The sequence below is a fragment of the Sus scrofa genome, chromosome X, assembly GCF_054392235.1.
Source record: "Sus scrofa isolate SSC_HxYL_T2T_F1_AM1 chromosome X, Sscrofa_HxYL_maternal_Yorkshire_Landrace_v2.0, whole genome shotgun sequence".
Lineage (NCBI taxonomy): Eukaryota > Metazoa > Chordata > Mammalia > Artiodactyla > Suidae > Sus > Sus scrofa.
In genome coordinates, this window is record NC_139401.1 from 49,520,909 (window position 1) to 49,534,192 (window position 13,284).

A 13,284-nucleotide genomic window follows, 5' to 3' on the forward strand; every position below is an offset into this window, starting at 1 on the left:
TTTTCAAAAACCCACTCTTCCAGCCCCCTTTCTCGTCCTCAGGACACCTTGCAGTTCAGGCTTTCAGCCTCAGTGGCATAAAAAGTTCAGTATGTACAGCACACCTTCAGCCAGAGCACATGCGCGGGGCGTGTGCCCATTGTTGCGCATGCGCCTTGCTGTGCACTTTCCGTTGGCAGAGCTGGGCCAGTGTTGGACGTGTTCATCTCTTCTGTTCTTTCTGACTAGTGAAACTCAGCAGGTAGGTCCCCAGACTCGAACTGCCGAGAGTTTAGGGTGTGTGAGCGGATGGCGAGCTAGTGGGTCCAGGTGGTGCGCTCTGGGGCCTCTGAGGAAAGTCCCTGAGGTCGTCGTCCTTTTCCTCGCAGGTTTTGCAGCCTCCATGGCTCTCTTCGGGGTGGCAGGAAAGGGAGGATGGTGGGTGCCGAAGGGCGGGGGGGGGGGGTCAGGTGAAGGTGAGGAGAGTCTTGGGGGTCTTCCTTGAGGTTGTCTGGGTCCTGGAGGCCCTGGAACTGCTGACGGCACAGAATCCAGAGTCCACAGTTTCCCACAGCAGGTGGTGGGGCGGGTGGTCAAGGAAAGGCCTAGAAACGGGGAGCGCTGTGAGGTTGTGGCTGCGTCCTGAGATCTGTAGTGTCCCGCGCTGGGTGCCAAGGAAGAAGCGGGCCCTTTAGTCTGTATGCAGACTCGCCTCAGCCATAGACACTAGAAAACAGCCATAGGCAATATGTAAAGTATTGAGGCTTTCTGTGTGTTCCGACATAACTTTAAGGGGAATAAATGGGTCTTGTAAGTGGGAGTGTGACAAAAACAATAGTCACTCAAGTTGTAAATTTCCAGCAGCATTTCACTAAATGTCTTCAGGTGTTCCTGCTGTGGCATGGCAGTTAAGAATCCGACATTATCTCTGCAGCGGCTCAGGTTGAGGCTGAAGCATGGATCCAATTCCTAGCTCGGGAACCTCGATATGCCATGGGTGGGGCAAAAATCTTAAATGTCTTCTATGGGAATCCAGTTGTTAAACCAAACCGCATCTTTTGTCAGGTGCCTTTAAGGTGATTTCACCGCCAACCTGGCAAAGGTCAGTGGTTTTTCAAGTCCTTGTGTCTGGTGTGTACAGAAAGCACATACAATTATACCTACTCTGGAACTTATTTTGAAGCTATTTTCAAAGTAAAAAAAGAATTAAAAGAACATTTAATAATAGAAATGGTATAACTGTCCTCTTAAGTACATTTTCTGAATCACAGTATTCTGTTTTCAGTGTGAAATATGAGTGGGCATGTGAGATCGAGATCCATACCTGAAGGAAGACAAGATGATCAAGAATCTTACCAGCCATATAGCAATGTGAATACCCTTAACACTATTGAACTCTACACTTAAAAATTATTAAGATGGTAAATTTTAGGTTATGTGTATTTTACCACAGTTTCTCTAAGCTTAGTACAAAGCTACCTTAATCAAGACTAGCATTAGAGGTAGACATATGGATCAACAGAATAGAATTGAGAGTCCAAAAAACTCTTATAATTAATTTATTTTCAGTGGGGTGCCAAGACAACTCATTGTTGAAAAGATATCTTTTCAACAAATGGCACTGAGTCAACTGGATATCTACATGCTTTTACATGACATTGGACCTCTAACCACCACACCATATACAAAAATTAACTCAAACTTTATCAAAGACCTATATGTAAGGGTAAAATTATAAAATGCTCACAAGAAAACATAGTAGTAAATCTTCATGACCCTGGATTAGCTGATGGTTTCCTAGATACAATTCCAAAACACAAACAAGGGAAAAAAATACAAATTGGACTTTATCAAAATTAAAAACTTCTGTATGTCAAAAGACACCATCAAGAAAGTGAAAAAACTCACAGAATGAGAGAAAATATTTGCAAATCCTTTGATAATTTACTTACATCAGAATCTACAAAGAACTTTTACAACTCAGAAATAAAGAGACAGGAGTTCCCATTGTGGCTCAGTGGGTTAAGCCACATAGTGTCCATGAGGATGCGGGTTCGATCCTTGGCCTCACTCAGTGGCATGGGTTGCAGATGTGGCTTGGATCTGGTGTTGCTGTGGTGTAGGCCAGCAGTTGCAGCTTCAATTCAACCCCTAGCCTGGGAATTTCCATATGCTGCAGGTGCAGCTGTAAATAAAAAATAAAGAGACAAATAACCCAATTTTTACAAAACAAGCAAAGGATTTAAATTCACCTTTCTCCAAAGAAGATCTACAAATGGCCAGTTAGTATATGTAAAGATGTTCAACATCATTAGCCACTAGGAAAATGAAGTACTGGTACACGAGATCTCAATATGGATAAACCTTGACAATATTATGCTAAGTGAAAGAAGCTGATCACAAACGACTGCATGTTAAACAATTCTATCTATATTAAATGTCCAAAACAAATCCATAGAGACGAAAAAAGTGGACTAGCGGCTTCCAAGGGGCTGGGGTGAGGAGAATGAGGAGTGATTACTAATGGGCATGGGGTTTCTTTTGGGTGACAAAAAATGTTCTGAAATTAGACAGTGATGGTTGTTGTGCACTCTGTGAATACATTAATAATCACTGAATTGTATATTTTGAAATGGTAAATGTTATAGTATGTGGATTATATCTCAATACAGCTATTAATATATATTAAGCTTTTTTAAAAATTTTGAAATGTATTTTTTTCTGGAGATAGTAACTTTTTTTTTTTTTTTTTTTGGCTTTTTGCCTTTTCTAGGGCTGCTCTCATGGCATTTGAAGGTTCCCAGGCTAGGGGTCTGATCGGAGCTGTAGCCACCAGCCTACGCCAGAGCCAAGCAACACGGGATCCGAGCCACATCTACAACCGACACCACAGGTCACGGCAACACCAGATCGTTAACCCACTGAGCAAGGCCAGGGATCGAACCCGCAACCTCATGGTTCCTAGTCGGATTCGTTAACCACTGCGCCAGGACGGGAACTCCGAGATAGTGACTTAATTTAAAAAAAAAAGAATCTTCCCAGCCAGTTGAGCCTGTTGTGAGTGTTTTGATATTTGAGGTTTTTTTTTTTACCAGAAAGTAATATTTTTGAAAATTTTGTACAGCTACTAGAGATACAGCAATAAAAGTTTTCCATGCTGATAAGGGGAATGGAATATTAATCCAGGAAGATTCTTCCTGAAAGAAACATTGATCCAGGAGAATTACATTCTGGGAGTTCCCTGGTGGCTCAATGGGTTAAAGATCCAAAGTTTTCACTGCTGTGGCTCTGGTCGCTGCTTGGTTCAGGTTCAATCCCTAGCCCAGGAACTTCCACATGCCATAAGCAAAGCCAAAACAAAATAAAGAGGATTACATTATGGTGTTGCCTGTGGAAATATGCACTCTGACTTTTTTCTCGTGCTTATTAGCAACAGACTGTATACATCCATCCCAGTGAAGTTTAAAATAGCTTCTAAAGTCCTTGTGGGTAACTTTTCTTGGAGTAAACACCCTGTGGGAAGAGTAACTTCATTAAAAATACGTATATAGAATGTTTTTAAATGTCTTTATACTTATTTATAACTAGATGTGTGTGTGTGTGTGTGTGTGTATATATATATATATATATATATATATATATATATATATATATATATTGGCATGGATAAATAGAAATCTTTATTTGTGCACACACACAACCCTTAGGCCCAGCAGCCCAGTGATGAGCAACCTCAACAGGAGGAACCACCATCTAAGAGTCAGGACATTACACCTGATCAAGAGAAAGAGGATGGAGGAGCACCTGTGGTTCAAGGTGAAAGGAAGAGGAAGAAGAATGCCTGGGTGGGGCAGGGGTGTATGTGTACATCATGCATTATTACATAACAGGAGGAAAGAAAATAGTAGAAATTTCTAAAAATTAGTTGAAAATGTGAAGAGATTAGAGTTTGCAGCTTCATGCAATCCTTCCCTATTTCTGTGCTTGAAAATACAGTCTTTGATAAATCAGAGGATAATTTTAACTACAAAGTGAACATTATTTCAGTAGTTTAATATTTTTCTTCTTTGAATATTGTGTGGTCTTTTCAGTCAGAAGCATAAGCAACTTTGAATATCATGTGCAGGGTGCCTAGTCAACATATCTTATAATACCTGGGATAAAGCTTATTTGCATAGAGGTGTTAGCCCTATTTATAAATGAGAAAACTGAGGCTCTGGGATTGTGGCTTGCCAAAGAGTACTTGACTCATTAGGACATAGTTCCAAGGCTTGTGTTTTTCCTGCCATCTATGTCGTACAAAAAAACTGAATTGTTTTGTGTAAAATGCTCAATACTCAATTGTGTCTCTATGGTATACTCTTCTGGTATTGGCCCAGGAATAAATAGAGTTCAAAGGAGCAGGACAGAGACTCCAGAAAAGAGTTCAATGAGTGATAGCTACTGTGTCCTTTGACTGATATTTTGGTATGGTCAATTTGGTAAAAGCTGGATAATTCAGGATATTGGCATATAGGTAACTATATCAGTATGGTTTTTAAGTGTCTTTAAAAGGTGTTTAAATAGTTTTATGATTAGGAAAATCAAAGATATCTTAAAATTATCATGAAACAAATTATTTCTTCCAAATATAGTATTTTCATCAAACACTTATGGTCAGTTATTTACATAATTCAGACCATGGATTACTTTAGCCACTCACTAGTAAGAGGTTTCTATGATATGACTGACAACAAAGTTCATGAATTTCTTTCCACTCTTCTTCCTTTATTCTCACTGTAAGACAGAACTGTTGCTCTTTGTCACTAATAATTTGCTGTTATTTTTGATACTTTATTCTAAATGGAACTCATTTATGGATAGTTACATATAGGGCCTTTGCACCTAAGCATAGGTAGTAGTTAATTTTAACAAAATAAGTTTCAGATTACTTCAATAAGGGATGAGTGTCACTATGATAAGATTTTTCACAGACCCACAAATGCACTCAGCTAATCCTCCAGAAAATTACATTTTAGTTGCAATTAAAATCCTATCCACGGTATAAACGTTAGATTTCTTAGATAGCTGATACTCTCTACTTTTAAGACACTATGGTAATAAATAGGAAATGTAGCTGCAGTGTGGTTTAGGTGGTTATTTAAAATAAGGTCTCATAATACAGGAAAACAAAGAGTCCATCTTTCCATCACAATTATTTTTACACTAGCCTACAGGCTTTTATTTCATATATCTAAAAGAACATTATCATTTACTTATTTATATTTAATATTTACTACTTTAATTGATACCTTTTTTAAGGGTCTGACCTGGAAACTGATCTCCAGAAACCAGCTCCAACAAAGACTGAGGGTAGGGGCAGAGATAATCCTGCTGTCAGGGAGGAGATTCCATTATGTTCTGAGCCCATTAGAGTGCTGGAAGGAGGTATGTTATTTATCCACTAAGAGTGCAATTTATGTGGTTTCTGTTTTACAGAATATTATATCTTTAATAATATGGAGATAACATTACTGCTACTTAATATCAGTTTCTATGAAATATGCTGAGGCACTGAAGTAGGTTCTAGTACCAGCTCAAACATAATTTGTGTGGTGTGATTCTGGGAAATTCCTTAACTTCTAAACCCAGGTTTACTCTTATATAGTGACTTCCAATCAAATACAAAATCATTTTCAATGCTGCTTTTTGCATTCTCTGATTATGTTGGATAGAATACAGAGATATTCTGTTTTGCATGATTTGTGTACCATAAAATATCATCTTGAGTCAAATTTTAACATCTGAATTGAGATTTCATTGCTACTAAGGGTAATGAGTCAACACTCTGCTTGATGTTTATTTTTATGAATGGAGACATGGATTCCGGTTCTTAGATTCCATCATATTCTGCGTTCTCTAGCTCTTTAAATCCTTTCATCAATGAAGCCTTAAATGACAGAATAATAAAATGGCAAGAGATAGTCTAGTATCTCGCTTCTGTGGCTGATCAAGTTGAGAGGCTGCATTTTGTCAGTGATGCTCAAAGCAGGTGTAAGTAAGCTTCATATGCAAAGCATGCTCCCTCTTCACATTGTCAGTCTTAATGAACCACCACCATTCCTAAGAAAAATGCAGACACTATGATATAATCACTTCTAACCATATCAAAAGTGGCATATCAGCAGTTTCTGCCTTGGGACATCAGTTGATAGGATTTGAAGTTCAAGAACTACAACCTTAGGAATTCCTGCATAATCAACCTAAATATATTTTACATATGTGTTTTCAAAATTGCTAATCCTTGTAGAAGTTTAAGAGCTTCTGAATTTAAAGGAAAGACTTAATGTTTTATTTTTTTATTTGTTTTTGTCTTTTTAGAGCTGCACCCTTGGCATATGGAAGTTCCCAGGCTAGGGGTCGAAGCGGAGCTGCAACTGCTGGCCTACACCACAGCCACAGCAACGCAGGATCCCTAACCCAAGGACTTGATGTTTAGGTCAGAAATTAACTTTCATTAATCTTTCACTAAACTTTTTTTATTTTACATTGCTAAACCATTCATTAGAATATTTAGATTAGTTTTCAGACTACTTCCAGGAGCCTACTGAGCATGACTAAAATGTCCTCAAAGAAAGATCCTAGCCTTTAAATGGATATGTTATTATATAGATAATTATGGGAGCATCTAATATAAAAGGTAAGATAAAAAAAGAACAACAGAATAAACCTAAGGAAAACAGAAAGAGGTACTTAATAAAAGGTATGGATCCTTGGTAAAAGGAAAAGTAATGCAACTAATAAATCAGAAAGACTACTTTTTGAAAAAATATCTATAGAAGTTCCCACAGTACTGCAACGGAATCGGCAGCTTCTTGGGAGCACTGGGACACAGGTTCAATCCCTAGCCAGGTACAATGGGTTAAGGATGCGGCATTGCCGCAGCTGCAGCTCAGATCTGATCCCTAGCCTGGGAACCCCATCTGCCACAGGACGTCCATAAAAAAGATTTATAAAGCAGATCTGCTAGTTTACATAACCTTGAAGAAAATTGAAAATGCAGAAGTGTACACAATAAGGAATATGAACAAGATGCTAACAGTATTTTATATAATTGAAAGTGAATATATTCTTGAACGCTAATATTTTTAAAATATTGATGAAACAGTTGATATACTAGGAAAACATATATTATTTAAGATATCCCAGTAGAACCTGAATATCTAAACATCACAAATACCATGGGAAAATTTCTAAAATTTATAGGGGTTGTCCCTCAAAAACATTTAGCTAATAAGACAGTATTGTATACTTGAAAGTTGATGAGAGTTATATCTTAAGCATTCTTACCACAAAAAAAGTTAACTCTTTGAGACGATGGATGTTTTAATTACTTATTTTTATCTTGGTAGTCATTCCATAATGTGTGTGTATGTGTATGTCCACATAGATATATGTATATCATCATGTTGTACACTTTAAATATACAGAGTTGTATTTGTCAATTATTCCTCAGTAAATATTTTTTTGAAAAGCGCTTAACTTTTAGAAACAAATGTTTGGCTTGTCTAGGGCCTTTTCTTGCCCTCTCCCTTTCTTTTTCCCTCTCTCCATTTGTTTCTCCCTTCTTTTTGTCAGGCAGTAAGAAATGGTATGTATGTGCTTCACATTTTGATGTCAAAACCGATGCTAATGACTTAAAACTAGTGTGATTGCATACTATACAAATTGGAAGACTTTCAAGTGTTAAAAGGCATTACTCATAATTGCACCAGGACTACAGGTGAAAATGGGGACAAATGGTTACCCTACTTAAACAATCCCATAAGTGTTAAACCAGCCCAAAGAAACATTTTTGCTTCTACACAATAGAGGAAAAAAAGAAATGTAGTACTGGCTTTCTATTTACTTCACTTAAGCAGTAACAAATATGGCTTTACTGTTTTTGCTATCTTATATTCAGAATATTATTTCAAATTGAAGCATTAAAATGATAGGCTTTTGGGGGGGTAGGTCTTTTGGGGGTTTTTTTGTTTTTTTTTTTTAATTTTATGGTTGCACTTGTGGCATATGGAAATTCCCAGGCCAGAGATTGAATCTGAGCCACAGCTGCGACCTACAATGCAGCTGCAGCAACATGGGATCCTTTAACCCATTGCACTGGGTCAGGGATCGAACCCACACCTCTGCAGCAACCCAAGCCACAGCAGTCAGATTCTTAACCCACTACACCATGGTGGGAACTCCTAAATGATAGTTTTTTGTAAACTTCTTTCATTAGGTTTTTCTGTGTGTATTGTTTGGACTTTTAGTAAAAGTATGTGTGATTTTTTTTCCATTTAAAAGTGCATTCCAGTAAGTTCATTTTATTAAATGTATTCTGAACCTGAACATTATTTTTTGTTTCCTTGTACCAATAGAAAGAGTAACGTGTTTAAAAAATATTAGTAAAATATATACTTGGAAGTCTGTCTTATAAAACCAAACCTGTAGTGTCCTTTGTATAGTTTTAATGCAATCTAAATAAAATTCTGCTAAGTAATGTTATGTTTATCTTACAGGTGAAGGGGAGCCACAGGTTTAAACAAAAAACAAGCTGAAGGCATGCAAACTGTTCTTAAGCTGGATATTTGACTATTAAAATTCTCTCAATAAAGTTTCACAACTTTCTCCAAAGAATTTTGCAAATCTTTTGTTAAACTTATTCCTTAGCATTTTATGCTATTGAAAATTATATCAGTTAAAAAAAAGAAAATTATATCATTTTTGAAATTTTATGTTTTGATTGAGCTGGTATATACAGATATATTTGTACATTGGTATTCTCTCCAGCAATCTTGCTAAATATGCTTATCACTTCCAAAAGTTTGTCTAGCTCCTTTCTGACTTCAACATACTCAATCATATCTTCTTTGAATGCTATCAGTTTGTTTCTGCTGTTTTAAATATTATACTTTTTATAATGGAATTAGAAAGGTTTTGACATTTAACCATGTTTACTGTGAAGTAAAGGAAATTCCATTTTAATCCTAGTTTGCTAAGAATGTTTATCTTGAATATATGTTGTCATTCATCAAATACTTTATTGAGATGATCATAGGATTTTTTTTCCTCCACTAATCTGTTAATGTGAATTATGTAGGTAAATTCCTCTGTTTAAACCAACTTTGCACATTACTGGTGTGGGGGCGGGGAATTGGTTACAATATCCTTCTGAATAATCTATGTCCTAATAATTTGTTTAGGATTTTTGTGTGTGTCCTCATGAGTGGCACTAACCTATACTTCTAGTTTATGTACTCTTTCTTCAACTTTGGTATCAAGGTTATGCTAGCTTCATACAATGAATTGGGATATAAAACCTCTTTTTGTTCTCTACAACTGACGTCTGCAAGGCTGTGAGTAATATAGGGCCAGGCTTTCCTGTGATCATTTGTTTCTGGATTGCTTCCCTCTTTTAAGATTGGACTTTACTTAAAAGGCAGAGATAGAAGGAGCAGCTCCAGGTTCCCACCCCTTCAAACTTTGTGAGGTACCCATCTTCCTTGCAAGATACCAGTAATAATGATGTCACTCTCAAAACTACCTGCTCCTGTATCTGTGCTGATAATAATCTTCTGTACACAGAAAGGTAAAAGCCTTTTAACTTGCTAAACTCTATTAACTTGCCTAGATGATTTTGATCTGTGCTGTATGGTCACGAATGGCTCACCAAACTCAAACCTGTGTATAGTTTTGATAATAACGCTATTTACTGAGTTCTTTTATAACAACAGGAATAATAACTCACATTTATAGGGTTTGTGCTTTCACCTACTTCCCTGTGCTAGATTCCATACATATATGACCTCATTTAATCCTCACAAGGCCAGAGAGTATACACAAAATTTATTTCTGATTCCAGTAAGAAGCAAATTGGGGTATTGAAGTCATAAGTTATAAGCACTTGCTCCTTTGCAAAGTAAATATTTCTGAAAATGTTGAATACAGAAGAACTAGTGTACATGATGACTATAGTGGTAATATGATATTTTCATAAAAGCTTAACATATTTTTTCAGTGCTTGCCATAAAGCCTTTGTTCTTCTCTTGAAAGAAATGTTTCCCAAAATGTGGCACACAGACCTCACGTGGTGTTCCAGATGAAATCACTGACAGAAAAAAATTTTTAAAGTTTTAATATAAACATATTTTGCCATGCTATTAAAAATATAACTAGAACACTAAATATATCTACAACCGTTTGTAGGGGGAAAAAAAAGAACTGATGTCATAAGCCCCATGGCAAAATGCCATAACATCTGCAAAAAGTTTGCTTTTCTTCAAAAGTTAAAGGCAGTGAGGGAGAAGCCACAAATCTTTCTCCCTCCACATAAAACTCCATCAGCCTAACAATCACATCTTAAAGTACCTCCAGAGGCTTTGTTCTAGCCTTATACCTTTATTACTGTATACAGTACAAGAATTACATCTCTGAGGCATCATTTACACCCTCACACACCAAAAACTACTTCTACAACAAAGGGCCCTACCCAGAATTCGCTCTGCTCAGGAAATGACAGGGGATTATTATAAGCAGTAGTTGTCCCCCCCACCTTAAGAGGTTTAAAAATCTTTCCAGGTCCAAAAGGACTAAGATTCAAATCTAGTGTGAGACTTAAAGGTAGAGCATCCCATTTTACCACAAAATATATGACAAGCACCTAGGTTGTGAAGCTGCCTGAAAAATGCAGCTCCTAAGAAAAGAAAAATGAACCAGAGAAACTTGCTGAGGCAAAATGACTTATGTCTCATCTGTTCTGTCTCCTTATTAGCTATAGCATGAAACAACTATGGGTTTCAATGCTGGCCCTGACACACACGGTTTGATGGTGACAAAAACGTTTACATACTTTGGATCTGTTTCCCCATTTCTAAAATGAAAATGACAATATTTACACTAAATCATTGCTATGAAGAATAAATAACATGTATGAAGTAGTCATTGCATTGCAAATGGATGTAGTGTATTCTATCTTATTTAAACTTTCAAATATTTTTAATTTCATATGCCTTTACAATTACAAGTGATACTGTTGTTGAATATCAAGTAGGGTATAAGGCTAACTTTTAAAATTAATTTGAGGGAGTTCCCGTCTTAGAGCAGCGGAAACAAATCCAACTAGGAACCATGAGGTTGCGGGTTCAATCCCTGGCCTCGCTCAGTGGGTTAAGGATCTGGCATTGCCACGAGCTGTGATGTAGGTCACAGACGTGGCTTGGATCCCGCGTTGCTGTGGCTATGGTGTAGGACGGCGCCTACAGCCCCAATTAGACCCCTAGCCTGGGAACCTCCATATGCTGTTGGTGCGGCCCTAAAAAGGACAAAAAGACAAAAAAATAAATTTGAGTTCATAAATATATTTTGTTTAGATAAATATACTGATTAAATAGCAGTGTAGCTGGTGTCAGACATGGCATCCACTCTAAAGCTGGTTTGTAAATAAGGCTGCCTTACATCATGGTATGTTCCAAAAACTGCTCCTTGCTGTGTGTGATGTCAAAGAAAATAAGCCAATATTCTGTTCATGCAACTCAACACCAGAGTCTGGCAAGTGGTCAGTCTCTAAGTGGCACTGCAGCCACATGGTGCACTACTGTAGTTGTTAGGTTGACTTGTCATCCTTCCATAGACGACCAGTAGACAATGAGCCCAGAGTATTCAAACAGTTAACTTAGCGCAAAAGCAAGATGACCTTGGTGTCAGTTCCCTTTGTCCCTAGTCCCACAGTTTGACACTGAATCAGAAGTGCTCAATGACAAACATCACAGGTGATGAGTGTCTCTACTGCTAAGGAGCCCACAGCTAAACCGTAAGGCAGTGAGCAGTTCTGTAGTCTACAGCTGTACTCTCAGATGCAGGGTGGGGTGAGTATTGCTCTGCACTCAACTGAAACCAGAAACAGATGAGTTATAACCTTATATCAGCCTCCAGCCAGATAGGGAGGCAAGTGAGAAGCAGTTCCTCGCCATGTTACTGAACTCAGGTTTGGCTGTTCACTGCTCATAGGCCAATACTGGAGAGATGAGTATTGGCAGGAAAAAAAAATGTTGCTTTACTCAGGAGGCTGGTAACCTGGGAAGAAGGTGGACTCATGTCCAAAAGCCAACCCACACTGCCCATCAGGGAGCAAGACCTTTTAAAGGGTGGTTTCACGGAGAGGCAGAAGAAGGGGGATACATACAACATGCACAGTCAGCTCTGACAGTCATCTTGAAATTAGTCATGTGGTGGTCTGATCAGCATCATCTTGATTGTTTTAAGTACAGTTAATCTTCGATTCCAGGGTGGGTTTGTTCCCGTTTTCTTGAGACAAGTTCTCAGAACTGTGTAAGATGAAGCAGCTTATGTCATGGCTACAGTCTAGTCATCATATAGTTAACTTCTACCTGGTAAGGGTTTCAGTATCTGTAAAACAGCTCAAAAGATATGGCTCAGAAGATTATCTATAGCCTTTGAAGAGAAAGTAAAGGTCCTTGACTTTGTTTAATGACTAAACTATTATTACCTGGTTGTATTTGTTTTCCTTTGCTTCTGTGTTTTCTCACTTCTCTGGTTAAATTTATCCTTTGGCTAAAGTTTTTCTACAGACAAAAGTCAGGTAGAGGACATGGGAGTGGGAGTCTGTCCTGGGAAGACCCCATAGATCCTGCTCTGTTACAACCAAGCTGCTTATCTCTCTTTGCTCACAGAGGAATCATAAGGTGTTCTGCCAAGACTCAGTTCAGCCTGCAATCTAGCCTTGCATCTATGCCAGTGGGAACTCCAGTATTTCATTGTTTTTGATACTATTGTGAATGGGACAGTTTTATTTCTTTTTCAGATATTTCATTATCAGTTTATAGAAATGCAACTGATTTCTGTATATTGATTTTATATCCTGTAACTTTACTGAAATCATTGATTAGTTCCAACAAACTTTTGGTTCAGTCTTTGGGATTTGCTGTATACAAAATTATATCATCTGCAAATGGCAACAATTTTACTTCTCCCTTTCTGTTTGGGTACCTTTTATTTCTTTGTCTTGCCTAGTTGCTTTAGCTAGGACTTCCAGTACTATATTTAATAAGACTGGTAAGAGTAGGCATCCTTGACCCTTGAAGAGTGTGTTCCTGATCTTAGAAGAAAAGCTTTCAGTTTTTTCTGTTGAGTATAATGCTAACAGTCATTTTGTGGAATGCAGCCTTTATTATACTGAGGTATGCTACTCCTATTCCCAATCTGTTGAGGCTTTTTATCATGAAAATCTGTTGTATTTTGTCAAATGCTTTCTATGTACCTATTGCA

At 37.6% G+C, this 13,284-nt stretch overlaps 1 protein-coding gene and 1 long non-coding RNA gene across 9 annotated transcripts in view; one reads left to right on the forward strand and one right to left on the reverse strand.

Annotated features, from left to right (window-relative positions):
• LOC102166571 (uncharacterized) overlaps positions 1–13,284 on the reverse strand; it is a 73,380-nt gene that overhangs the window by 38,374 nt on the left and 21,722 nt on the right. The window lies entirely within an intron of this gene.
• On the forward strand, positions 165–10,953 carry LOC146394602 (putative G antigen family E member 3). Its single transcript, XM_085007999.1, has 5 exons — positions 165–241; positions 1,265–1,350; positions 3,687–3,795; positions 5,281–5,406; positions 8,520–10,953. The coding sequence occupies exons 2-5, from the start codon at positions 1,273–1,275 to the stop codon at positions 8,540–8,542; spliced, it is 336 nt and encodes a 111-aa protein (XP_084864125.1). The 5' UTR covers positions 165–241; positions 1,265–1,272; the 3' UTR covers positions 8,543–10,953.

Coding starts and splice junctions, on each gene's coding strand:
- LOC146394602 (XM_085007999.1), top strand. CDS start 1,273: ATGAGTGGGCATGTGAGATCGAGATCCATACCTGAAGGAAGACAAGAT. Junction 1,351..3,686: donor CTTACCAGCCATATAGCAAT/GTGAATACCCTT, acceptor CACAACCCTTAG/GCCCAGCAGCCCAGTGATGA. Junction 3,796..5,280: donor AGGAGCACCTGTGGTTCAAG/GTGAAAGGAAGA, acceptor ACCTTTTTTAAG/GGTCTGACCTGGAAACTGAT.